Source organism: Cloeon dipterum, chromosome 2, assembly GCF_949628265.1.
Source record: "Cloeon dipterum chromosome 2, ieCloDipt1.1, whole genome shotgun sequence".
Classification (NCBI taxonomy): Eukaryota; Metazoa; Arthropoda; class Insecta; order Ephemeroptera; family Baetidae; genus Cloeon; species Cloeon dipterum.
The window spans coordinates 12420822-12446789 of record NC_088787.1 but is presented as its reverse complement, the minus strand read 5'-3'; the positions used below and the strand labels follow the sequence as shown (position 1 = coordinate 12446789).

General features: G+C 40.9%; 3 protein-coding genes across 5 annotated transcripts; 1 reads left to right on the top strand and 2 right to left on the bottom strand.

Moving 5' to 3' along the window:
* Positions 1–451: 451 nt before the first annotated feature.
* Positions 452–16704, bottom strand: LOC135935659 (bumetanide-sensitive sodium-(potassium)-chloride cotransporter-like). The gene is made up of 19 exons (XM_065478146.1): positions 16384–16704; positions 7757–7831; positions 7618–7693; positions 7217–7566; positions 6092–6206; positions 5895–6034; positions 5616–5840; positions 4992–5223; positions 4816–4937; positions 4628–4763; positions 4105–4316; positions 3805–4046; positions 3315–3427; positions 3128–3187; positions 2494–2694; positions 2110–2224; positions 1895–2049; positions 1732–1846; positions 452–978 (listed from the first exon to the last, which is right to left on the bottom strand). The coding sequence occupies exons 1-19, from the start codon at positions 16699–16701 to the stop codon at positions 843–845; spliced, it is 3138 nt and encodes a 1045-aa protein (XP_065334218.1). The 5' UTR covers positions 16702–16704; the 3' UTR covers positions 452–842.
* Positions 16705–16931: 227 nt separating this feature from the next.
* On the top strand, positions 16932–18579 carry Naxd (NAD(P)HX dehydratase). Of its 2 annotated transcripts, none has more exons than XM_065480150.1 (4): positions 16932–17065; positions 17124–17456; positions 17590–17778; positions 18097–18579. In XM_065480150.1, exons 2-4 carry the CDS (start codon positions 17154–17156, stop codon positions 18520–18522), a joined length of 918 nt encoding a protein of 305 aa, XP_065336222.1. In that variant the 5' UTR covers positions 16932–17065; positions 17124–17153; the 3' UTR covers positions 18523–18579. The 2 variants fall into 2 exon arrangements, with proteins under 2 accessions (XP_065336222.1, XP_065336221.1); XM_065480149.1 differs by having other exon boundaries at positions 17584–17778; positions 18097–18576.
* Positions 18580–20397: 1818 nt separating this feature from the next.
* LOC135936612 (bumetanide-sensitive sodium-(potassium)-chloride cotransporter-like) lies at positions 20398–25610 on the bottom strand. Of its 2 annotated transcripts, none has more exons than XM_065479490.1 (18): positions 25355–25610; positions 25007–25151; positions 24857–24952; positions 24417–24670; positions 24237–24351; positions 24042–24181; positions 23787–23981; positions 23373–23604; positions 23181–23302; positions 22990–23125; positions 22680–22891; positions 22381–22622; positions 21892–22028; positions 21712–21844; positions 21428–21655; positions 21218–21375; positions 20756–20867; positions 20398–20701 (listed from the first exon to the last, which is right to left on the bottom strand). In XM_065479490.1, the coding sequence occupies exons 1-18, from the start codon at positions 25586–25588 to the stop codon at positions 20566–20568; spliced, it is 3027 nt and encodes a 1008-aa protein (XP_065335562.1). In that variant the 5' UTR covers positions 25589–25610; the 3' UTR covers positions 20398–20565. The 2 variants fall into 2 exon arrangements, with proteins under 2 accessions (XP_065335562.1, XP_065335563.1); XM_065479491.1 differs by having other exon boundaries at positions 21718–21844.
* Positions 25611–25968: the final 358 nt, after the last annotated feature.

Sequence of the window (25968 nt, the reverse complement as noted above, 5' to 3'; positions counted from 1 at the left end):
CCAAAATTAGCAGTGTCAACTTGTTGACCTTTGACCTTGAATTAGGACATTAAATTTGGCGTCATTCCGATTAGACTGGGCAAAAGGAATCCAAAGCACACTTCATATTTAAAATTGCTCCTCGGGGAGATGAGATATTGAAGTATAATTATTAAGTTTACCAATAAAAACCCATAAAATTTCATATATTTTGTCCATAAATTTTAATGACGCAATCTTCTAGTAAAGACTGATTTCTGACGTAAATTTCGTCGATTTTGCTTAACCTCATGCCAGTTTTGTCCTTTGACCCGTGACGTTTCATCCTGGCAAACAAAAGTTATGCATCCTGCCGAACAAGAGCGTTGCGCAGGTTGCCTGACTTCATTTTTTCTCTAATGACGTCCTGTAAATTTTCCAATCAATTATAGAAGCATTTTATGTTGGGTGGAAAAAAAACTAAAGAGAGGACTAGGTTCAAAAAACACTTTTATTCTTTTGGGAACAATATGGTAATATTGTGAAGGTTGTATATTTTGTTAATCTTTAGTTTGATTGTACAACAGACAAAAGCACCGGGTCTTCAGATCTACATTTTAGCAGCACCTCGTCTTATAAATCTCTAAAAACACAGTAACAACTCTCGCATTGACGTTTTTAGGCTAGAATATCATTTACACAAACAAATCGCGCGTTACGACATGTACGCTCTTGTGTTATTTTTTATTCTCTCGATAGGAATGTGAATTATTGTTTTCAAAAATACTAATTTTGACACTTTTGAGCACGATTTTTCATCATCCAAGCTACAGTGGCTATTAGCCTCAAAACTTCTCTTGATTCGCGTGGAATGGTCGACCTTTTTAAGAGTAGTACGTGAGCACAGACGTCTGGTTGCCGCGCACGATGAGGAATGGAGGCATGTCCTTGGTCATCATCTCCAGCCACGACATGTACAGCGGCGCCGAAACGGTTCCCTTTCTCGGCATCGGCAGAGTCCTAATTTTAAAAGAAGAAGAAGAATAAGCAGGACTGGTCCGTGTGCTTTTTTAATAAGCAAGAAATGACCGGGTTTTCCAGTAATTTTAATTTGTGTTAAAAAAATAGCAATTCCACATGTTTAAAATACTGTGGCGCACTAAAGAAACCTAGATTGTCAATAAAAAGCCAGGTTTAGTCCTCAGGGCCCGACCTAGACGTGACCCTGAAGGTAAAATTGCGATATATTAAAAATCTGCGATGTGTAGGTGTCGTTTTATAGGTTTATGGCCCTAAGAAACTCTTATTTGATGTCAGAATTTATATTCGACACTACTGTGTATAGTAAACATTTTCAAATAACTTGTTTTGAGTTGGAAAATATATTTATGTTTTCAGGACATAATTATTTGTGATTGTTTTAATTTTAAATATTTAATTTTGATGAATTAAATTAAATCCTGTGTCTACAAGTCAAATTCATTTTGGCTTACTGAAAAATTATGATGGTGAAAAGTCATTGGATGCAAATTCGCGATATGCAAATATGAATTAATTACATTATTAGCGTTTGGATAAAAAAATACCCTCGCGACATTCGAGTTTTTTTAATATTACCGTAATTATTAAGTGTATTTGGACTACAAAGTACAACACAAAATGCTAAAATTAAATTGGAAGTAAGAGGTAGTGTTCCTAGAGTTTAAAGTGTCCAACCTTTTGTCCAACCCTGAAAATAAGTGTGTTGGTTGAGTTTGAGCAAACTGGACTCACATGACAACAAAAGTGGCCTCGCGGGAGTGTTTCTGGAGCAGCTCCCTGAGTCGCAGGTGCCGGTTCGTCTTCTCCATGTGAGCTTTGAGCTCCGAGTCGCGGATGCAAATTTCATCTGTTGCAAATAATGATTAACTTTACAAATCGGCAAGAAATAATATACCATCGGGAGCATTCGTGTCACCGTCAGTAACCCTGAAAGGCTTGATCAGGGATTCAAAATCCCTTTTCGTCGACTCAAGCGCCTTCTTCGCGATATCAGGGATCACGATCACGTCGCAGTACTCGATACGGAATTTGGAGAGGAGAGCCGCCATCCTAGGTAGGTCATTAGAGAAGGAAAAATAAAATTACTTGCATTATTTTTAATTCTCTTACTTTCTTTGGTCCTGTTCAAACTCATTCTTCTTGTTAGCAAGGGCGAAAATGCGGAGCTTGCAGCCGGCGAATATTTTCCTTTGGCTCAGAATGTACGGAATGAGAAGTGTAAGACCTTAAATGGATTAATTAATTAAAAAAAACTCTTAACTCGATTTTGGTTTCTTTTTTATGTAATAAAAATATTTATTATTTACTGCATAATTAAACCGTTTTTGTGTCATTTAATTGAGCTTCATTTGAATGCATTAAAAATAAGTTACAGTCTAGGACTTGCTTAAAATATTCCATTTGAATTTAAAAAAATGCATTGCTTTGAAATATTGTTGTGTCTGTTTGTTACAACTAGACCTTGATTTTTTTAGTTTAATTATTCAAACTCACCTCCATCATCGTAAAGCCACCAAACGTCAATGGTTCCCTTTCGCTGCTTGCGTGAGAACTGGGTGAGACTGTTGATGACCTCCTTGGACAGCGGCTGGCCGCCTGGGCCAGTGTAGGCAAAGCTGGAAGAGTTTCTCTTCTTGTCCTTCTTCTTCAGCGGCTCCTTGGCCGGGTCGTGGCTGCTGTCGCTGCTGGAGCCGTCTGCAGAATCGAAATCAACGCTCAATTTCGGATAAATTTTAACCCTTTTTGACACCCGCATGCAACAATTAAGTATAAGGACAGTAGCCAACTGCAATGAAACGTGCAAAGTGGTCAAAATTAATAATAAAAATTAGCTGAAATGAAAAGAACACCAATAAATGTAGTGACGCTGCAAAAGGCATGCAAGACGGAACGATAAAGAGTGTGGCAGAAAAATTAGCGAGTGTACGACTTACGGTGCCGCAGGTTTCCGAGATTACCGCAACAGCATGCATTATGTGACAAAAACGAACGACATAAGTTAGTGAAGAGAAATCCACGCCGCCAGCAAAAATAATAAAAAACCCGGATGAAACCCAACAACATTAAAGAGCGTAAAATAATAAAATGGTTTAGTGTCTGAAAAAGGGGGCTCCCGAAGGCGACTCACCGCAGTCAAAATAACGGCACTGATTAACCCTTTCTTTGATCCACACGAGCCCTGGAGACCCTGGAAATATTCAACATCCAACCCGAAAAGATAAAAACGTGTGTACTTCAATGTGTTGGCATGAACAATCCTTGGTTCGTCATCCACTCTGTGGGTGAAAAGGAATTTGCGTGAAAATGAGCAATACCTGATTGCAACTTCTTCGTCTCCCTCTGTTCTTCCTCCACGACGACGTTCGAGTAGTCCAAGCCCTCTCGTAGCCGCAGAATTCCGACAGCCAAGTGACGATCGAAAGCATTGCTGCATTCAAAGTTCTTATTTATTGAGAAATTCAAAGCTAGAATTTTTCGACTTATTCTTTTGTTTTGCATTTATTTGCAACTCCAAATCTCGGATTCTAACCTTCAGAAATGCAAAAACTACCCACCATTAGACTCATCTCATCCACCCTAACCAGCTAATGGGTAAAAGGGTGCTCACCCTCCACCCCTTTCAATCCCCTGCTACAATTTAATAGCAAAAAAATGTTAAAAGTATTTTTTATTATCCAAAATTACCCCCGATTTTAAAACTGAAATGTAAATGAATAAAATATTCCAGCTTTGTAAAAGTTTTTACGTTTTACAGAGGATGGGGGGGGGGGGTATCGCTGTAATAATAAAAATTGTAACACGTACTGAATGACGTTGAAGTACGCCCTGAGTTCCTCTCTGTGACAGGAATTCCAGTCTCCCTTATAACCCATGAGCATGAGATTAGGCTTCAGTTTTCCCAGCCCGGCCAGCTGCATCAGGGACTGGGAGGCCCCTTCGAAGGATGGATCTTCAACCATGGCGAAGAACCCTTTGGTTTTGTGCCTTTGCAGCCAGGACAAGGCTTTGGCCCTCAAATGCTCGTGGATACGCTGGTTATGGTTACCCTTCAGAGTAAAAACACAGTTTATGCAGAAAGTTTCCATAGCGAAAATTGATCTGTACCAGGAGCACGTGGCCGCAGATGAGGAGGGACACATTCTTGGTGATCAGGTTGGCGAAGTCCACGAGCGGAGGTCGCGCGCCCGGCATGCCAGTGAGCACCAAGAGTTGTGGACGGTAGTTTTTGACGTGCTCCTCCACGCTGTTCAACTCCTGCATGCCCTTCAGAGCAGAGTTGTATGACTGCGCTTGAGCAGACGAGCCCCAGTTTGCGTCTGTTAATTTCAAATTCATTTTTCTATTAATCAATCACAGAGGAAAATGATCAGCTATATAATTAATATCACTTGACCAGTTCCGCCGAATCCAGTCCACCATTTTCATGAAGTTAAAAATGAATACAATATTTTACAACAATAGAAATTTTGTCACAAGAAATAAAATATACAGTAAATATTTTGTGAGCATGCCAAAAAAATATTGAAATATTTCCTATCTTTCACACGATGGCAAAAAATTTATTGCATTTTTTTTACTTCCAGAGAAATTTGTGTCAGTGAAAAACACAATTCATTTTTATACTTGCCTGGTTTTCGGTAGGAGACGTAAAGGTACAGGAAAACGACGGTGGCAAAGGTGATGAGGGCGGTTCCCCAGGACATCAGGAACATCACGATGATGCACAAAATCGTGCCGACTAAGCTTACCCACTCGTTATAATACTGAAAACAATTTCAATAAATAAAAATTTCTTTTTTTATCCCCGAAATCTACCTTAAATGAAGGTCTCCAACCCGGTGTTTTAGAAATAGTTGCGTGGAACACTGAGAAGTTGATGAGAGCGTACGCCGCAAGGAAAAAGTTAGACAGCAACGGAGCAATTGCGTTCAGTTGAGCTGAATTACATTCATAAATTAAATGAAAAAAATTGGCAGAGTCGTGGATTTTACCGATCAAAATGCAGGCGAATGAGATGATGAAGACGAGGACGTATCCACGAACGGGATCGTTGTTGGCGCCGTAGCCTTCGGCGAAGTAGCCGATCATGGGGTAAAGTTTGTCCTTGGCCAGGGCCTGTAGGACGCGAGGAGCGCCGACCAAACTGGCGATGGCGGATGAAAGGGTGGCGGCGAAGCAACCACCGTAAATAAGAGGTCCCCAAACGGACACCAACTCCATGGCCTGTGAGACAAAATCAATTTTTGTTAATTTTGATAAAATAAAATAAATGATTTAAATCATATTTAATAAAGAAAATAATTTAAAATTGGAAACACATTGGAACTTGTATGTACATAGCCCGGTAGAGATATTTTAAAATTGTGCAAAGGAGATAAATTTATAGACTTCTCTACCTGTCCGTACAAGCTAAAGGAAAACTTTAAATTTTCCAATTTAAAAACTTTTCAACTTTTTTAATCAATCAAGGCAAAAATTTAATAACCTCCCGCGCGAACGGGTAAAATTCTGATTTTTCTCTCAATTGAGAATAAGGAGAAACATAATTTTTTTCTCTTTTCAAATTGCGGTTTTTAAAAAATTGTTTTCTCCCTAAAAATGAAAATTATAGTCACCTGGCTGTCGACTTCAATGCCGTAATTGCATTCTCGGTCAGTACAGTTGATGACGTATTTCATAGCATCAGCGGCGCTTTCGTTGAGGCCCATGAAATACTCGGTGACATTGCCTGAAGCGTCACGCAAGACGCAGCTGCCGATCATGATGGCGTAGCCGAAATAGGAGACGAAAGTGACGGCAATAGCCAACAGAGTTCCGAGCGGGATCGCACTACCAGGGTCCTAATTAAAAACATTTTTTACGAGCGGCCAGTAATTAACTAAGAGAGCGCTTACCTTAAGATCTCCAGAAAGGTTAGCTCCGGCCACGATTCCAGTCACGGCGGGGAAGAAGACGGCAAACACCGAGAAGAAGTCGTGCTGAACGCCTTCGAACTCGCGGTAGTCTGGTCCCCAGTTTTGTTTTAACACCTCCGCTGAAATTGGGTGTTATAGTACTGCAATTGTTGATTTAAATTAAAGAAAAAACCTACAGCTGTATCCAACGAAGCCCTTCGCCTGCTCTTCAACATCCAAAGGCCCCCAGAATGTGCCGATGATGAAGTCGATTTGAGAGAAGATCAGCACAAAGAGCAATGCCATTTGGAACTGGAATAATCACAAAAATTAGAAATTTATTGTATTTTATATTTTCAGCGGTAAATGAAAAATACGTCGGCTTTCTATCCATTTTTTAAAATTATTATTTCTATAAGCACAAATTAAACTTAGAGCAGCCAAATTGTGAATTAGGACGTCACTTGGTTTATTTTTCCTTTTCAGTTAAGAAAAAATTAATTATACATTAAATAAAAAAATGATGTTTTTTCAAGAACCTCTGCTCAGCTCTTCCCGTGGGCTGTAAGCCAACGAGCTCGCATATGACAGTAATTAATGAGCATAGTTCTCCGCGAACCAATTCAGGTGAAATTATAAATTTACGAACTATTTTATCTCAGGGTCAAGTCAAGTACAGACCCTGAAAGTCGATTGCAACCTTCCTCGGTCCATCCTAGACTCTCTTTTTGTTTCTAAGCAAATGAAATGCGAAAAGAATACACTTGAAGAACTCGCTGCTCAAAGGCCATGCGCCATGCGCGGTCGAGCGGCCTAGAGCCGGTTTTTAAACTTCAGTTTCGAATTACAGCAAAACTATAGCAATTGCACCTATGAAACTTGGTGTGCTTGTGCAGAATTTCGCGGGCTGCATTACAGCTCTTTATTTTGAATTTACGACAAAAAATTGCACACAAGGTGACTTTGACCTTTGACCTGCGAATTTTTTGTAAATTTAAAAGTTGTTCAGGATCGAAAACTGAGTTCGGTAGTGAAAATATCAAGGTGATATCTCAACGCAGTCAAGAGTTAAAGTTCACCTTCCATAATACACAGAATTCGATTTTTGGAAACGCCCCCATTCCCGAGCTTCAAACCTGGAATTTCCAACTAAAAATTTCAATGCCAATAAAACCCCTCCAAATTCACGGAGCTCTAATTTTGTTAACGAATAAAACAAATTGCCAATTTTATGACCTAGATTTTTTACGCATTTTAGAAAAGGTCAGCCTCCTAAATAATTTGCCTTGAAAACCATGGAAATAAAATATGAATGTTCTTACTCTGGTGACCCAGTCCATGCCGACAATAGCGAGCACGAGGATGCCAATGAGCGTGATGATGCCGACGACGCGGATGTCGTTGGTGGCGCCGTCGATGAGGACGGTGCCGTAGGAGGCGAGCAGGTCCTGCAACGACTCGCAGAAGCCGACGATGTACATGGAGACGGCGATCGAGTTTGCCAGCGTGAACATGAGGCCGATTGCGCCGCCGAAGCCGGGGCCGAGCGCGCGGGAAATCATGTAGTAGATGCCGCCGGCGCTGATCTGGCCGTTGGTGCTCACCGCCGACATGGAGATGGCCGTCACGAGGGTCACCACGTTGGCCAGGGTGATGATCAGCAGGCCCTCGACTGGAATTAAAATTAAATAAAGATGAATGATTGGCGAGACGAACCACTCACAAATTCCGGCCTGGCCGATGACCCACGAGAGCCGCAGGAAGAGCATCACACCCCAGATATTGAGCAGACACCGCATCTGGTTTGGACAGTTTTGTCTGTTGACGCCAGTTCATTTGTCAGATAACTCGACGGTACTTACAAACACGCCTTCCAGCCATCCGAACTTGATCACTTTGCCTTTCTTTTGAACCACAACCTCCTCTTTTTCGGCTTTCTGAAACACATTTTACTGCTTTAAAATTCATATATCAAAAAATGTTGTAACGCACAAATCTCGGCTTATAATTGACGGAATTTCAAGAACAACACACCGCTAGAATCGTATCAATCTCCCCTAGATAGCCGAAGCACTTTAAGGGTGCCACCCTTTCAACCCCCCTTTATGCGCTCTAAATGCATAAAATACGATGTTATATTTTTTAAAAAAATCTTTAGTTATCCCAGTCAGAAACATTCGCTTCCAAACGTCCCATAGAAGCGGACATTAATAGAGGTCTGTGCCGTACCAGCCGACAAATTTTGGGTCACGAGGGCAGCCGCCAGCCGCCGGTGAAAAAGGGTCGATAATTAAAAAGTGCAGAGGAGAAAAACATTTCGGGCCGTTAAGAACTAGCAAACTTCACGTTTAAATTATTGTCAGCCGCGCCAGCCGCCGGTGGAAATGGCCAGCCGCCGCCTTAAATCTCGCGGCTGAGACCTCTAGAAATAAACCAACGATCTTCATTCAAGCTCAATTTGTGTAAAAAAACGCTCCAGCGTGGGCATATCAATATTGCCATCGTGAAATATTATCAGGGAGCGGCGACAAGTGATCGAGTTATTTATTAAATTAATCCGCAACTGGCCGCGTCGCGCGTTTTGTGCGATATGTGTCTTTGATTGGCGACATCCTCAGTCAGCGCGAACGTACATAATTGCAATTGGGGCAGCAGGATGTGCTGCTGCTGCTACACTGCTGTCGATGCGGCCCGCGCGCCGACAGCAGCAGCAGCAGCAGCTCCCATTCACAACTCCGCGCCGAGATTCAGTTTGCTCACTTTGGGCAAACATAAGAATTGGTTAATTGCACGAGCATGACGTCGGCCGCGCTGCTTTTACGACGAGTTGTAAATTAAAAAACGCTTCTCTCGCGCCTCCGTGCACCCGATTATTATTATTTAATAGGCTCGAGAGTGTTTGGACAACGCGACGCCGGCATCGGGTCAACAACAAACGCAAATTGGCCTGTAAAACCTTTGTGGCGAACATTCTGCTAAGAGCTACACCTTATTCTTCTTCTGTGAATTTTTTATGAGTTTCCAATCGTCATGGACCCCTCTAAAAACCATCCAAATCACCGAGAAAAATGCATACCTTTAATTTCGAGCCAGGAAATTCTTCATGCAATTTAATTTTTGGCGGTATATTTTGACCGTAAATATTCTGGCCCATATACTTCCTTAAAAGTTTCAGCTCTGATTTTTCTATAATGCTCTAAATAACAAATTGGAATTATCATTTTCGTTTTTTGTTAACAGAAAACGATAGATTTTTTTCGGAAAAGTGCTATTTTAATTGAAAAACGTGTAAATTTGGCTAAAATGATGAGTAAAAAAAATGTCCAAATCGGCTTATAAATCGTGTATTTTGCACTAAAAATGGTCGGTTATTTTGCTAAACAAAGCAATAAAAAGTCACATAATGTCAAAAATAAGTAATGGATCGATTCGTCTCAAAATATACTGTTTTCTTGCAAATCATATTATCTAGAAATTAAATTAAATTTTAATTAAATTTATAAATGGATTTCGATATATATTTGGAATTGTTCCACGCTCCGTAAATTGCTAAAATTGTTGAATAGAAAATTACGACCACTAAACTTTGGATCACATCACAAATCCAACGAAAACCAAACAACAACAAACCTTTAAAAAGGTAAAGATTCAGCGCAAATGCCAAAATCAGATTCAATATTTTGACTAAAATTAGCAGTTCATCAAATTTTCAGTTTCTACCATTTGACATTTAGGTGAAGTCAGGTGTAGCATAAATATCTGCGCAATCGGCTCACTGGCTTGAGCGCCTGTCAAGTGGGATTTATTTCGCTAAAAAGAAACTTCCACAATCCACCCGTAGAGAAGATTTTTTGAAGTGGATTGACATGCAGGGCAAAAATTGAAATTAAATTGAATGATGCATTAGCAAATTTTAAGTCTAATCAAATTTAAATGTTAAATTCAAATTAATCAAGCGGTATTGTCAATTTTGGCTTGATTTGAATTTCTCACATCGTAGAAATCTAACGAATTAGGATTTTAATTTCCCAAACTAACGAAATAATTCTTTGAATCTGCTGACGATTGCCTCTCTAGAATATTCATCTCCCGCGAGAGCGATTGCAAAATTTAGATGCAAGCCAGCCGCCTTGACCGCACGCATCGTTCGCCAACCGCCAACCTGGACAAGAACCAATTTATTTTGATGCAACGACGTCCTTTGCATATGAGATGCCGGACGGACGCGCGTAGGGCCTTTCTTTGTGCGTGCACGTAATCAAAAAGTTAAACGCCCATTATTCGAAAGAGCCATACGCATATACGCACAGATTCTTCACGTGACCGAAACGTGAGCTGCAGAAATTCACGGTCGGATTGTGCAATCGGTGGGAGCTAAAGCGCAATGTTTGTGTGCAATTTCGGCCGACCCGCCCACAAATCTCAATCTAATTCGCATAGAGGAAAGAAAATTAGGGTGCAGAGAGACATCATCGTTTAATGCCGCATCTGCCGCTGTCGTCATTGTTGCTGATATTCAGATATCATTATTCCATTAATTTCGTCCGTCGGCCCCCTCGCCGGGATTTCTCTCCGCACGCCGATTCATACGAGAGCATTGAAAAAAGGTCCAGCTGGTCGCCAAACTATACTAAATAATTGAGGTGGGAGTCTGTAAATTCCAGCACCGCTTTTTTGCGGCCACCGGTGAAAATCACAGCAGTATTTTGGGCTTTTTTCTAAAGAAAAAAAGCAAAAAGTCAAGAGAGGATGGATGCGGATGCACCGAAGTGATCAAAGTATTTCATGAAATAATAATTTTATCACATCAAATAAATAAACGGTCTACTGTATAACCTATAAAATTAGATGGATTGGTTCTAAATCTGAAATCGCTTAGTAAATTTCCTGTGTTGTTTTACTCGGTGGCCACCGGTTTATTTAATTAAGTCAACAGGCTTGGTGAAAATCCAGTTTATCTAGCACCAATAACGGCAATCGACGATTATCTAACTGACCGCCTGCGGAAAATCGATTTAACATACACTATACCGAATATGCAAATTGACCGCGTTGAACGTTCAAATAAGTGAGCGCAGCAACGACTTGTCACCGGCCGAACACTCGATTTTGCGCGAATGCAAACAAAAAATTGACCCATTTTCTAATTGAGTGCTCGCGGTGAATGCAAGGGGGACTACAAATTGAGCCGCTCGTCGCACTTAATATATATTGAATGGGGTTGGCTCACAGCAATTGTTATCAAAACGCACTTTTATGTCGGGCCTGCGAGCACCCGATCGTTCGGACGGACGCATTATGTCATGCACTTTGCCTAATATCGGCCCCCTCCCCCTCGGCAGGGAGATGCGCCCAGCAAATGGAATTATTGTGTCACTACCCACATTATACAGTGATAACAAACCTAGTAATGATTGTTTCTCCCCCTGTGACGCAAAATGAAATGCTAGCTTCCAAGAAGATCAAGACATTTTTCACAGAGATACGCAAGGCATTGATTTATTCTCACCGAGTGCGTGCTCAAATGAGCGTAATGGATTTATTTTCAGTTCTATTTTAGGATGATTATTTTATTTGATAATCACGCAGAACTAAAACTAGGTCATTATATAAAAGCATAAATATCTGTATCATAGCTGATGCCCCGCAATAAGTAGTATACATATATAGAGCATTGCTATTTTCTATTTTTGGGAGTAAAATTATGTTATGAGAATTTCATTTTCCGAGTTACGCTCATTGGAACTATTGAATTAAAGAGGATTTGACAGTGCAAAATCCTGGAAAATGCTTGTTGCCAATGCATGAACTCATCCCTTAGGATCCAGTTGAAGCCAAACCTAAGTAGCAGAGTGTAAATTTTTTAGAATGGTGGCTGCAAAATTAGCATGCTTTTCAAATGGTGAGGACTGTCTCATTATTTGAATAACTATTTTATTTTACAACAAAGAGTTTCCTGAAAAGATTTCATCGCGCTGTTGGACAAATCTCGACGAGACGAGGAATCAAAATCTGTGAAGAAAATGTGGTAAGCGCTGTGAATTTTGGATACAGTTTTAAAATTTTACTCTGGCCAGCTCCTTTTTTGAATATTGCAAATTGTAGAACAAATTGTTTATCGATAAACTACTTATTGCATCCAACAATTAAAATAATTTTCCTGCATCAATCAACTTTAACAAACATGAAATTAGAGTAAACTATAATAATTGCAAAATTAATTGTTACCATTAAAATATAAATTCAAAATTTCGTCTAGCACCTGCTAATGGATATAAATTAAGTCTGCTGCTGATTTCTTTAAAGAGGAATGATACTGGAAAAGCCTGGAAAATGCTTGTTGCCAATGCATAAACTCATCCCTTAGGATTCAGTTAAAGCCTAAATTGACCTAAGGAGCGCTGTAATTTTTGGAGAAAATTGGCTGGCAGGTTACCGTGCTTTTCAAATGGTAATGGCTGTCTCCTTACTTGAAATCTGATTTAATTTCAAAACCAAGAGTTTCCCCAGTAAGTGGCATACACCGTTGAACAGATCTCGACGAGAGGAATCGGAATATGCCAAGAAAATATGTTCGAGCACTGTAAATTTTGGCGAAAATTGGCAAAATTTTAATTTTTACTGTAGGAAGGTCATTATTATTGCAAATTATTGAACAAATCGTTTATCGGTCAATTGTTTAAGACATGCAACAATTTAAATAATTTTCAATTGTTGCCCAGTATCATTCCACTTTAAAACCTTCTTGCTCTCTACATAAACTTGTGTCGTGTATGTACTATAGTACTTTTAGAAATGTTGCACTGGACGTAACTGCACCTAAAATAATTGGCATAACATAGCGATTGTAATTGCAGCTCAGAAGTGCGCGCAGCTTACGTTGCGTTCTGCACGCCAGCAGGGAAAACGCAACAGGCGGCCTCGGCGGCGTCTGCTGATTACGAACCGGTGCTCGAATATATTGATCCTGCTCACTTAAAGATAACGCAAGCCGCCTAATTAATTTATCCCGGTCAGGAAAATCCACCCTTGAACAGCTGTATCGAATTGCTCAGCTCTTCAAGGCCTTTTAACAATTTTACTCTGTGCTAATTTTGATTTGTTAACATTTCAGGGATGATTTCATTTAAAAAAAGGATATACAATTTGAAATTAATTTAGATCGTTGAATAATAATCTCTAAAAAGTGCAATAATCAAATTATGAATAAATATATAAGAGTTATATTTCGGATTTTACCATATTTCGCTTAAATTTCGATCCCTCCTTCGCGACTTGTCCAATTGTGAGGAAAAATTCACTAAATTGTGAAATAAATCGTGATTTTACGGTAGGGAGATAAGAAACAATGCTTGATTAGCATTCAAACTCAGAAATTTAAACGACAGATTAGCTCTTCCCCAATTCTTAATGAGTTTTTTTCCAAGTAAAGGTAAAAATTATTATTCAGAATTTTCCAGTAAATAATTTCCATTAAATTCGAAGCAAGATAAGTTGCATTTCTGATTTACGCGTATGCTCGCTGATTGACACGGTCAAATGCGAGACACCGGAGTGATTTTAATCAGGCGCCCCGCGTCAAACTGCCAGAGCACGTACATCAACTTTTCGCACGACCGACCGACGAAGGATGCAGCAGGCGCTAGTGTCGCAATTAGCCTATATCCCAGTCAAAAAAGTGACGTCACACACGTGCACAAACACCTTGAACAGGAGCAAAAATAAAAAAAAAATAAATGCAAGAGCTGAGGGGGAGGACGGAGCCGCGCAAAATATTCCGAAGAGTGATGTCACGCTGCTCTTGTCTCGCCTTTCGCAAGGCATATTATTCAATTTTAATTTCTCCCTCCGTTTACCTTGGTGATGCGGTAAGTAAGAAATGTAACACTGCAGACACTTCTTACTGCGCCATTCAGCCAAGAAAACCTGAAATAATAATAAATGTGTCGTAGATTGCTAGATAGTTTCCTGCGCGAAGTTGTTCCTGATGATTTATGGCGAGTTTCTCATTGACGCTGTCGCCGAAGGAACTAGATAAAAATCTTGGATGAATTTTCTTTAAACAGATTCAATGGTTGAACGGTGGTCTAGGGAAGCCTCAGAGATTCTAAAATTAATTTTTTTTTAATTTATCGGTTAGTTAAAAAATTAATGCAGGTGTCGCGTTTTGATTTCATAAAATTATTTCGGAGAGAGACTCATTTGTAAAACATTAAAAAGGTCTGGTAAAAATATAGTATTTATGGTAGAAATCAGAGCCGGAAAGCCAATTTTTTAAAACCAGATCAGTATATAAGAGTAATTTTCGTTTCATTATTTATATTTTTGCAAAATATTTATTTTTCAAGCGAAAACCCACTCGTTTTACATCATTCCGATTGAACTTATGCAAAATGACGCATTTTAAAAATCAATAGTTAATGGATAATTTAATCAGGATTCCACCTACCTGACATTCACTATACAGTAAAGGTCAAATTATCAGTAAAAAGAACAATTGTACGATTTTTCCAAGCTTTGCGACACGTGCCATGCCTTCGTTTTTTTTTATTTTTAGAGGAACTACCTACGAGTTAGGCCCTCTTCCAGAATTCGTTTTCCACAGCAAATCCAGTAAACTTGTTTTTAACTCTGAATAATTGCAAAATTTTCAAAAATCTGTCATTTTTCCAACGGCTTAGTTAGAGAAAAATTGATTATTTATCGTTTCAAATGTTCAGTTTTTAGGAAAGTGTGGAAAAGCCGATTTTATTTGATCAAAATAGTTGATTGTTTTATCTTATTACTCAATCAAGGAGAATGATTGGTTGCTATAAGCGTTAATAATTTTATTTAATTTGCAAAGTGCCTTTAAGTGAAATAGTCGCTTGTTTCTTTTCCAATCTATTTTATAAATAGATTAGCAGTGGAAATTGTAATATATATATATTATGTTGTAGTTAAGTAAGAAACGGCCAGCCTGCCTTCGTATCTATTTCCGTGTGTTGTACAAAAACAAATTTGCCAGTCCAGGTCGCTCACACATGTTTTGCCGCATGGACAACAACGAACTGATAAAAAAAAGCACGGCAAGATGTCAAAATGAGAGAGGAGACGTAAAGTGTGTTCAGGAGTTAGAAAGTCACTCCAGACACAAAATTATTTTCACGGTCATTCGAAGTGACTGGACATTCCGCGGCTATTTTAAGAAATTTTGACGTGAATGGAAATTAATTTATTCTCTATTATGACACATGCGAAGCTTTTACTTTCTGTTAGGCGTTTCTCAAAATTCTAAAACCTACTCAATTTATGTCCAAAGTTAATAGACGAGATCGATTGTTAATCACGTTAGAAAGCTGTGTGTTATTTGTTTTTATTTCCAGCCGCAGAAACAGAAACGAGTCAAAGGTCAACGCATAGCTGCGTTGTCTCGTATGATGCAGTCGCGGCTGGCTTATCTTTTAGTGGCGCCAAACATCATTAATTCACGAAGAAAATAATTTTCCACCTAGGAAATAGACAAAGCCCTAAATGCACGTGGGAGAAAAAAAACGGGAACGCGCGACGTTTATTTCTGTCACGTGCAACTCTATTATTAGGCTTCGCCCAATCCAAATACATACACTTAAAATGCAGTGTTGACGACACTCTAGCTTGAACAAATGCACGTTTCTCGCCATCTCCACAAATTTAACAAATTTTTTGCTTTCGAAACCTTAAAAAAATAGCTCATCGAAATAAAATTTATGGAATGGAAATTAGTAAAATTTATCCTGAGTTAAATCCATGCAGTTTTTTTAAATGTGAGATTTTTGGCACTGGAAATATTTCTTCTTTGTTCGCAAACATTTCTCAAACTCTTCAGAAATCCGCAGCTGACTAATAATTGTAAAATTTCTCAACAATTATTTGATTTTTTTTTTAATTTTCAACAGTATCAGAGGTGCAAAAATCTAATAAACCTGATATTTTGGAGAAAAATAAAAACTCCGCTGAAACATTTCAACGTTTTTAGCTCGTTAACAAGTTTACAAGTGATATACGGATTAAATTTTAATTAAAATATCTTTTTTAAACCTGGGTGATTAATGCAAAAGTACAAAGCAGAAAAAATCTATATTTATGTCTCGAATTCTCATCCCTATTAACGTGTAAAAACTCAATTTATCTATCTGTGCGTCTGGTACACACGCGAAATATGTCTAAAAAAGTAACTCGTCGGCTTATCTGGCTTTACAGCTTGTTTGTCATCCTCTCAAAAGCGGTACCGTAATTATTGCATGCTTTCAAACACACATGACATTAATTCCCGCCCATCCTTTTTGTCACTTTTCTCAAGCGCATGGCTGTGAAATTCTTTAAAAGAACGTTTAAAACGTAGAAAGAAAAAGAATTCATTCATTCTTTCCCATTTCTATACTACTTTGCTTAAACAAATATTTTGCTAGTAGAATGTCGACCTCTCTCCGCACCGCTCACGAATTCATGAAAGAAAACCTTCACTGACCTTCTCCCTGAACTGCCCTTCGTGCAGCTCGTCGAGGGTGGGTCGGAAGTCGCCGAAGGACATGATGTCCTTGTAGTTTTCGGCCCTCGGCAGGGCTTCCCTGGTGAGCTGGCCCATACTCTTGGCATAGCGCGTGTCGTACACGTACGTGTACTGCCCGATCGAGTTGGATGGGCTGTCGTCGTCGGCACCGCCATCGTCGCCATTGCCGACGCCCATCTCGACGTCGGCGTCCACCCTGTCGACGATGAAACGGGAGCTCTGCTCTTCTTGCTGCTGCTCCTCCATCCTGCAGACCGAAGACCGAACCTGTTCCATCGCGCCAACCACTTTTATACGACTCTCTAGGTGGCAGCACGGACGACTTTATAAAACCGGTGAGGGAAATTCAACCGGTTCTTATTACTTTTAAGTTACATGAATTAAAATTGGTTTTAATTCATGGCACATTCTTTTGTATCAATTAAATTATATTGAATTTAATTTTATTGAGTGGAATCATCGGTTTTCATTGCTAGGAATACAAATTATATCAGTTGAGTTAAAAAAACCGGTTGTACACGAATCATAACATTAGAAATTGTAACCGGCTCTATCAGTCACTCAACTTTGTGAATTATCTATCAACTCCTCAACAAAAATAGACTTTTTGATCAAACGGCAACTTCTGTCCATCGATTTGGTAAGAGCCATTACGAATTCATGCACCGATCTATCTAAAGAACTCGTGAAATTCGCAGGTCAACCTTGCAATCGCCCGTAATCGGTGCATGTTTCGCCTGCTTATTCGAAAAATGACCACCCAGGTGCTCGATGAATCGACCCTTTTCGAGCAGCTCAGGGTGCAAATCGTGCCTGACTTCTCGGTCAAGAGCCACAAAGGGCTTGCTGGACGAGTGGGCGTGGTCGGAGGCTCGGAGGAGTACACGGGGGCGCCTTTTTACGCTGCCATGAGCGCCCTGAGGACCGGCTGCGACCTGGCTCACGTCTTCTGCCTCCCGCAGGCGGCACCGGTCATCAAGGCCTACAGCCCCGACCTGATTGTCCACCCTCTACTCGGACATCCTGAAAAGGTAGGACAGCTAAACTGCCAAAATTTGATGTTTTTTACTTTAAAAATCGATCTTATACATACGAGAAATCTAAAATCAAGACGTGCTAAACATTTTCCAACCGTACCCAGTAAATCTAAAATTAAAGGAAAAGGTTGCCGAAAGCATTGGTCCGTGGCTTCCGCGCCTGCATGCGGTGATAATTGGGCCTGGTCTGGGTCGTGACGACAACGTCTTGGAAGGCGTCTCGCACGTAATCGGCCTCTGCAGAGAGGCGGCCAAACCCCTCGTAATTGACGCGGACGGCCTCTGGTTGGCTACACTGCGACCAGACCTGATAAAGGTACAATTTTGAAGATCTTGTTGTTTTGTGCTTTGTTCGTAGTTCAAAAATTTTGGGTTAAACTTTGAAAAATATTAATTTCATTAGATTCGATGTCAAATATTTGGGATAAAATTAAAATTTCAAGATAAAGAAAAAATTCAAATCATTTTTCAATATTTTTACCTTTATTCATTGCAAAATTAAAAGATCACGCCCGAGAATTTTGCCAAATTAATTAAAATTGCACAAAATTGATACTTTTTTTATATGATTTCAATGTTTTATGATTTATAAAATTACATTTTACAACGAAAATTCTATTTTGTCCTTTGTCAGGACTATCCAGGTCCTCTAGTCCTGACGCCGAACGTTGTCGAGTACGAGCGGTTGGCCAATGCCGTTGGAAAGGGCGAAGGGTCGATTGCCGCCGCCCTGGGCGCCAACACCGTTGTCCTCCGCAAAGGCCCCTCGGACCTGATCGAAGGTGCCAAAGGTGAGAGGGTCGATTGCACGGCTCAGGGCAGCTGGCGGCGGTGCGGCGGCCAGGGTGACCTGCTCTCGGGCAGCATCGGCACCTTCCTCTCGTGGGAGGTGTACCAGAAGCTGGAGGGGCCGCAGACGGGCATCAGGGCGGCATATGCGGCCTGCAAGCTCGTCAGGGAGATGAACCGCAGAGCGTTTCTTAAGAATGGGAGAAGCATGTGTGCGACAGACATGCTCATCGAGGTGCACGGAGCCTTTTCCGAGTTCTTCGGACAGTGAATTTTCGTTGGTTTTATAAAATAGTTTTTTTTAATTCAAATAAACAATTAAATTAATATTTATATGCCATTATTATGAATTTCCTTTACGATATCACCACAATGAGTGGAAATTTTCGATTTGACGGAACTTACGAGCAATAAGGAATGTAATAGTCGAATTTTAAAGCCAGCTTTCGTTCAATCATGACTGCGTAGATCCTACTCAGCGAGGTTTCAATTTTTTTTCCTGAAAATTCACGCTGAATTTGTACTTTGATTAGGATAATGCAAATCACTCATTAGTTGTTTGAGGTATTATTTTCATTGTGAAATCGACTTCAGTCCAAGTATTTTGTGAAAAATTATATCTAGAAATTTTATCAGCATTTTTACGGAGTTATAAATTCACAAGAACATTTTTAATCAATATAAAAAATCATATTTAGAGTGGTTTTACACACCCTCCCTAATCAACCCCTAAATCACCCTTATCAGCTTTCATATGTTTTGTTTTATAACCATTTATAACTTAAAAAACAGTGAAGGTAAAAATGTTAGTCTCATCAAACATTACCCTATTAATCCAATTTGATTTAAATGAAAAAGTAAAGTTTTAACTCGATATTGAAATTTCTGATCATATTTTCCTCAAAGTCGCGTATTTCGCCAAATCCTTGGAGAGAAAAATATTTTTCCTTGGCGAACAACAACCAGGCGCGCACAAACATTGTTTTTCGCGGCGACGCAATCAAAACCAAATTGTTCAGGAATTAAATAGGTTGCGTCGGCCCGCTAATAAGCGGCTACTTAGTTAGCATGGCGAGCAATTAAAAAGCGAAGACGCAGCTCGGCGAATGATTTATTGTGTTTGAAAGGTGGCGTACGTCACGCGCCGAACACGGGTGCTCCTTAAACCTCGAGCGCCGTATATTTCAGCAGCCGCGATGATAAGACCCACTATTTGTTCACATAGTTGGGTGCGTTAGGCAAGCAGAGAGCATTCAAATTAGGTCGGCCGCAGCCCATTCCAATTGAAATTAAACGTGGCCCTAATTAGCGGCGGCGGCGGCGCGCGCGGGAGGAGAATGGATGCAATTGCTCTCCAGCAGCACCGTCTCATTTGAACTCACTTCCTTCTTAGGACTTGGCTCGTGCCGCTGTGAATTAATTGCACCTTTTAGGTTGATTAATCTACAACAATTCAGCGTTGTATTACATGTAATGCAAATTAATAATTTCGCAATACTCCCTGGAGTATTGAGAAGTAAAATGTGTAAATTGACAATATTCTGAAGAGTGAGATAAAAATATCCATTTTATTCTGCAAAATTTTGAAATATAATTAAAATTGGGGAAAGCTTCAATTTTCCCAAGTCGCCGTTTAACTTTCAGGCCATGAGAAAATCGGCTGCATAATGAATCCCACACTGAGACAGGAAAGGAATCTAAACTAAGCATAAAGCACTGACAAACGTTTTTTCCCCGAGAAATTTGGCAAAATCTGTGCGTAATTGTGAGCATGAAAATGGCTAAAGCACTTTGATCTAGGAACTATCCAGTTGTAAGCAGGATCATGCATTTTCGTATATGATTTCCTTCGAATCTCCGAACTGGAATGAATATTGACTGTAGCCATCCATTTGAAAAATCCAGCGACTTTTTACGCGACATGTCGCACTGACTGAAATGTGTCGTTCAAGGATAGGCCTACTTAGGAGCGTCAACTGAATGCCAACTATTATCCTCAATCAAACGCGCTGTTATACAGACATGTAATGCAAGCCATGTGTCTCGTCGCGCTGATATCACGGCAGTCGTCTGTGTGTGCTGCTGCATGAAACTGAATGCTGCGGCACAATATTTACACTCATTATTCAATAATGAAACGCATACCTCCGTGAATGGAGATTTATTGCACGGGCTCTGACTGGATAAGTGACAATCATTCCGTGAGTGCTATTCGTCTAAACACACGGCCGCTCTTACAAGACATTAAACATTTATTTGTACTATTTCTCCTTAAATTTTGAACAGTACTCGATTTATTCTATTTTCACACGATCTACGCGTAGAAGCTAATAACTGAGGATTGGTTGCCTCTGACCAGCAGGAACGGTGGCATATCCTTGGTGAGAATTTCCAGCCACGACATGTAGAGTGGCGCTGAGACAACTCCTTTTCGCGGCATGGGCATTGTCCTGAGCCAAAAGTATTAATTAAATAGCTGCGGCAAATGGGGAAAATCAACTCACATCACGACCAAGTTGGAATCGCGAGAATGCTGCTGGAGTAGCTCCCGCAGACGCATCTGCCGTTCGGTTTTGCCTTGCATGAGCGACAATTCCGAGTCGGAAATGAAATATTCTGGAACGCAAAGGAACATTAAAGGACATACATATTAACGCGTCGATAAAATTTTTGATTATTTTAAGCTTGAAATGCTGTAAATCTGAGTTCTGTTGGAGTTTTTGGAATCTGCCGTAGCATTATTTGCCGTCGATCGCTGGGAAAAGAGAGCGTCCACGTTGTGACGTCATCGGACTCATTGCCGCTGATGTTCAGGACACGTTCTTACCGATTATTTGGTTAAAAAAGAAAACCGAACAATCACTTTGAAAAATTCTTTGCCACCCTGAGCAGTGATGACGTCACAATATGTCCAGCGTTCGGAAGGCGATTCCAAAATTCCTCAAAGTAAGTTATTTATAATCTACTCTGGTCTCTGGAGCTGGTGGGGCTATTTTCCTCCTTGAACGGTCTGATGATGTCCTGGAAGTACCGCACTGTTTTTGGATGCGGTTTCTCACCCACGTCGTGCACCATGGTCAGGTTGGAGTAGTCAATGCGGAATTTGGCCAGAAGACTTGCCATACTGAACAAAAAATTGCAGAGCGATGACAAAAAAAAAAAAATTAATCTCGTACTTTCTCTCTTCGATTTGCATTTCGTCCATCTTGTCGATCAGCGTGAAAATTCGCAGCTTGGAGCCGGCCCACTTCTTTCGAGTTGAAATGATGTACGGCAACAAAAGGGTTAACCCTCCGTCGTCGTAAAGCCACCAAATGTCGATAGTGCCCTTCTTTTGTTTTCTCTGGAAAATATTTTCCAGAGCCACAACGGACGGTGCAACATTTGGCGATTCATCCATAGTCCTGCAAACACACGGATTCTTAACTCTGCATTAATAACATAATTTTTCGCCAAATGCCTGTACATATTGATGTAGCTCGTGGCCGGACTCTTGTGACCCTTTCCTGCAGGAATGTCCGGGGTGAGATGCGTGTTCATTGAATACCTGTTCAGTGCTGGACTATCTGGAACCTCACTAGCGTCGTTGAATCCTACAAAGAGGGCTGTTTCAAGTTGAGAAAAGATTTGAGATTTTTACCCATATTGAGGAAGCTGCCGTCCGAGTCGACCCTGGGCAAGGTTTGGGTGCTCGTAGCTTTCAACGGACCCTGTCCGCTGTCCAAACCACCTCGCATGCGAATTATTGCGATAGCCACGCGATTTGTGAAGGCGTCGCTGTGTTGATTTTATTAAAATTTGTACATTGGAATTTTATTTTTAACAGTGCCAATCGATTCTTGAGGGTCACTTGGTCGACCATCCGACACGATGGGCCAAAAAGTGTTGCAAACGTTACGTTTAGGTCTGCTTGCTGACATGCCTGTGTCGCTGTGTTGCTACGCCACAAAGCAAATCAGAGAATCGCTCCAAGACAAAAAACCGCTTCAGTAAGGGTGTTTTACGTTTCCACTGATTTTCAGCACGTGTATCTTTCGACCGAATCGTATGGCTGCCTAGTAAAATTCGACTCTCAGGAATCGATTGGCACTGCCAAAAATCAAATTCCAGTTCATTTTTAATGCCTTACTGCAAAATGTCAAAGTATTCGACCACCTCTTCCGGCGTGCATTCTTGCCATTCAGACTTGTAGCCCATGAGCAGGATGTTCGGCTTTAATTTTCCAATGCCACTCGCTTGCAGGAGGGCCCTGGTGCCGGCCTCGACGGACAGGTTGTCGACCAGCGAGAAAAAGGCACGCATTTTGCGCTCCTTGAAAAACTGGGTCGCTGTACTAATGCACGTATTTCGCTCTTTGCTCGAGAGCGGGCGCTAAAAAATAATTTTTTCCAATTAGCTGCGTCGAATTATGCGGCAGCATGTACATACGGGCGAAACGCATCCGCACATCAAAAGCGACGAACGCTTGGTGATTAAATTTGCGAAATCCAGCAGTGCCGGGCGAGTGGTCGGTAGTCCCGCGAGAACCAAAATCTGTGGACGGTAGTTTTTGACGTGTTCCCCAATGTTGTTCAGCGACTGGACAGCACTCAAAGTTGTGTTGTACGTCTGGGCCTGGGTCGAAGCTCCCCAGTTCACGTCTGAAATGCAACATAGTTTGCAAAATGTTTATAATGAAGTATGCAACCGGCAAGACAAGCGTGCTACGCACGTTGCATAACATATATAATATATCAACCTGGTTTTCGGTAGACAACGAAGAAGTAGAGAACGGCGATGATGCTGACGGTGATCACGGCCATGATCCAGTCGATCATGAACATGAGAATAATGCAAATGAAGGTCATAATCAGACTCAGCCATTTGTTGTAGAACTATTAATTTTAGTGATCAAAATACAAAGTCAGGTGCAAATCTAAATTTACATACTGTAAAGGTTGGCCTCCATCCCAAGGGTTTCACAAAAGCAGCATGAAACGTGCAGAAATTGATAAAAGCATATGCCGCCAGGTAGAAATTAGACACCAAATTCGCGATGGAGTTTAGGTCAGCTGCAAAAAAAACATAATCAGGTGAAAACTAGTAAGGCATATCGCGCCTGTCGCCTGTCAGAGAACTCACCGATCAAAACAAAAGCCTCTGCAACGAGCAGTGTGAGAGCGTAGGCTCGGAAGGGTTCCCCCTTGTCGCCGTAGGGCTTCCCGAACCAAACAATGCCTGGATAGATTCCGTCGTTGCCTAACGCTTGGATTATCCTCGGAACTGACAGCAAATTTGTCATGGCGGTAGATAACGTTGCTGCGAAACAACCGGCGTAAATGAACGGTCCCCATGCCGACATCAACTGCATAACCTAAACAAGAAATGTGAATTTTCACTAAACTTTCTCGCGAAAGATTAAAAAGAGAAAAATAACTAGAAAGAAAAACAAGATTATTTTTACTGTAATAATTGTTAGAATAAACCAGATTATGCAATATTGCAGGCTTTGTTGAAAAATCATGAATTCTTCACAGATTTTCTAATTAATCTTACTGTGTAGTCATTGTAAAGGCCGTAAGAGCAAGTTCTGTTTGAGCAATCAGCAAACGTGCCGTTGGCAATCTCGGCGACGATCCCGCTGGTTTCCCTCAGCTGTCCGCCGCCTACCAGAAGCACGAACAGCACGTACGATAGCATTGTTATCAAGATGGCCAGCAGGGTGCCTTTGGGGATGGCACTTTCAGGGTCCTGTCAAAAAAGGCCTAATGTGCAATTCGCCTGTCAATCAGATACGGTGATTTAGCGTACCTTAAGATCGCCTGAAATATTGGCGCCAGCTTGCACACCAGTTACCGACGTGAAGAAAATAGAAAAAACGGTGAAGAAATTTTGGTTAATTCCTTCACTAAATCGAAAACCGGGTCCTATATTTTGCGCGTAAACAGAGGCTAGAAAAGTGAAAAGGTGATGGTTATTTTTTTTTTAACCGAAGCTGACACTTACAATTTAAACCAACGAACCCTTGAGCGATTTGTATTTGGTTCTGAGGTCCCATAAAGACTCCGACGCAGTAATCAATAATGGCCCCGACAATTACAACGGCAAAAACGTCTTGTGCCTATAAAATAAGGACGAGAATAAAATAATCAGACGGCTCACGATCAGCTCCTCTGCGGTGCTCACAATAATTTCGTAGTCCATTCCAACGGCGCAAATGACGATCAAAACGATCAAAGTTGCCGTGCCGATGATCCTGCTATCATTGACAGAGTTGTCGATGATCTTGTAGCCTTGCGATTTGAGCAAACTGTTCAGCGAGTCGCAGAAGCCGATCGTGTTCATCGAGGCCGACACCGTGTTGGCGAACGCGAAAACCAGGCCGACGGACGCGCCGAATTCAGGCCCCAGGGAACGAGAGATGATGTAGTAAATTCCACCTGTTCACATTGTTTTTCATGCGTTGATCACAGATTGATAACTGTCCCAAATTATTTTAGTAACATTTTAATTTGTTGTTAAAGCAAACAGGAATTCACTGTAAGAGTAGACACAAAATTTTCTCACGGTCTATACTTTAAAAATCAAACGTTTTTCATAGAAATAAGAACTGTGGGACTGCTCACCTCCTTTGATTGTGCCGTTTGTGCTGATCGCGGACAGTGACAGAGTGGTGACCGTGCAAACAAACGCGGCAAACGCGATGATAACTAGAGCAAGACCTATTTGAAAACGAATTAATATCGGTGAGTTTTAATTCAACGGGGTAATTTTACCAATCCCGGCTTGCCCGACGACCCAAGAGACGCGGAGGAAAAGCATTACACCCCAAATGTTGAGAGACACAGACAAAAGCACGCCTTGAATCCATCCCAACTTGACGTGGCCGTGACCTGCGTGTTCTGGTTCCGGAAGTGGCTCCTGAAAGGACGAGATTTGGATCAGGAAGTACACGACTACCAGCGCTGAATAGCTGTTTATCTCTTTCATTTAAAATTTAAATGAGAAACAAAAATCATTTCTTTTTTTCTGTCTAGATTTTGCCAATTTACTTGCCAAAACGCAAATTCTCCGATCCCTTTCACTTAATCACTATTAAATTTTAAATATGTTCGTCGTCAAACCTTATCATCGTCATTCCCTTCATACAGTTCTCCAAAAGTGGGTCTTTGGACCGCGGCAACGGACATCAGGTTACGATAGTGGTCCATGCGGGGCAGGGCCTCGCGGGTCATCTGAGCCAGTGACCTCTTGCGGGGCATCACGGTGGTGCCGTTGGCATTGGCAAAGCTGGTCTCCTGTATTGCGAGGGGCGGCGGTGGCGGAGGGATGCCTCTCACCTCCATTCTGTCTGTCATTTCTCAAACTGACGAACACCAACGACGGAAGCTCATATATACCTTTGGGTTTATCTAGAAAAGTGGACACACGCTGGGCTGTGTTTCGTTGAATATTTGTGTTTGTGTAGCAAGGAAGAAAATCCAAATAATGCCTTTGCTTTATGGTGTTTTGCGTTGTTCCTTCCTAAAGTTGCCTATCGAAGTAAACAAATTTTCACTATTTTATGCAACTAATTTACTTTCTATCGATCGAAAAGTCATTAGAAGAAAGTTTATCACGCACTCATTTTAATTCCACTCTTATAATCTTAAAAACGAAATTTCGGGAGTTATATATCGGTTGCGTACACTCGTAAAAGTGTTTAGGTGCGTTTTGTGACATCACACGTGTGCATTTT

What these genes read in the sequence shown, in the direction of transcription:
- Naxd (XM_065480149.1), top strand. Translation starts at nt 17,154, where the DNA reads ATGTTTCGCCTGCTTATTCGAAAAATGACCACCCAGGTGCTCGATGAA. An exon ending in TACTCGGACATCCTGAAAAG is followed by an intron (nt 17,457 to 17,583) that starts GTAGGACAGCTA and finishes CTAAAATTAAAG; the next exon opens with GAAAAGGTTGCCGAAAGCAT. An exon ending in TGCGACCAGACCTGATAAAG is followed by an intron (nt 17,779 to 18,096) that starts GTACAATTTTGA and finishes GTCCTTTGTCAG; the next exon opens with GACTATCCAGGTCCTCTAGT.
- LOC135935659 (XM_065478146.1), bottom strand. Translation starts at nt 16,701, where the DNA reads ATGGAACAGGTTCGGTCTTCGGTCTGCAGGATGGAGGAGCAGCAGCAA. An exon ending in ATTCGCCTGCATTTTGATCG is followed by an intron (nt 4,938 to 4,991) that starts GTAAAATCCACG and finishes AATGTAATTCAG; the next exon opens with CTCAACTGAACGCAATTGCT. An exon ending in GACGAAGAAGTTGCAATCAG is followed by an intron (nt 3,188 to 3,314) that starts GTATTGCTCATT and finishes GAATATTTCCAG; the next exon opens with GGTCTCCAGGGCTCGTGTGG.
- LOC135936612 (XM_065479490.1), bottom strand. Translation starts at nt 25,588, where the DNA reads ATGACAGACAGAATGGAGGTGAGAGGCATCCCTCCGCCACCGCCGCCC. An exon ending in AGCTACATCAATATGTACAG is followed by an intron (nt 21,656 to 21,711) that starts GCATTTGGCGAA and finishes GTGTGTTTGCAG; the next exon opens with GACTATGGATGAATCGCCAA. An exon ending in CACCAGCTCCAGAGACCAGA is followed by an intron (nt 20,868 to 21,217) that starts GTAGATTATAAA and finishes TTTGCGTTCCAG; the next exon opens with AATATTTCATTTCCGACTCG.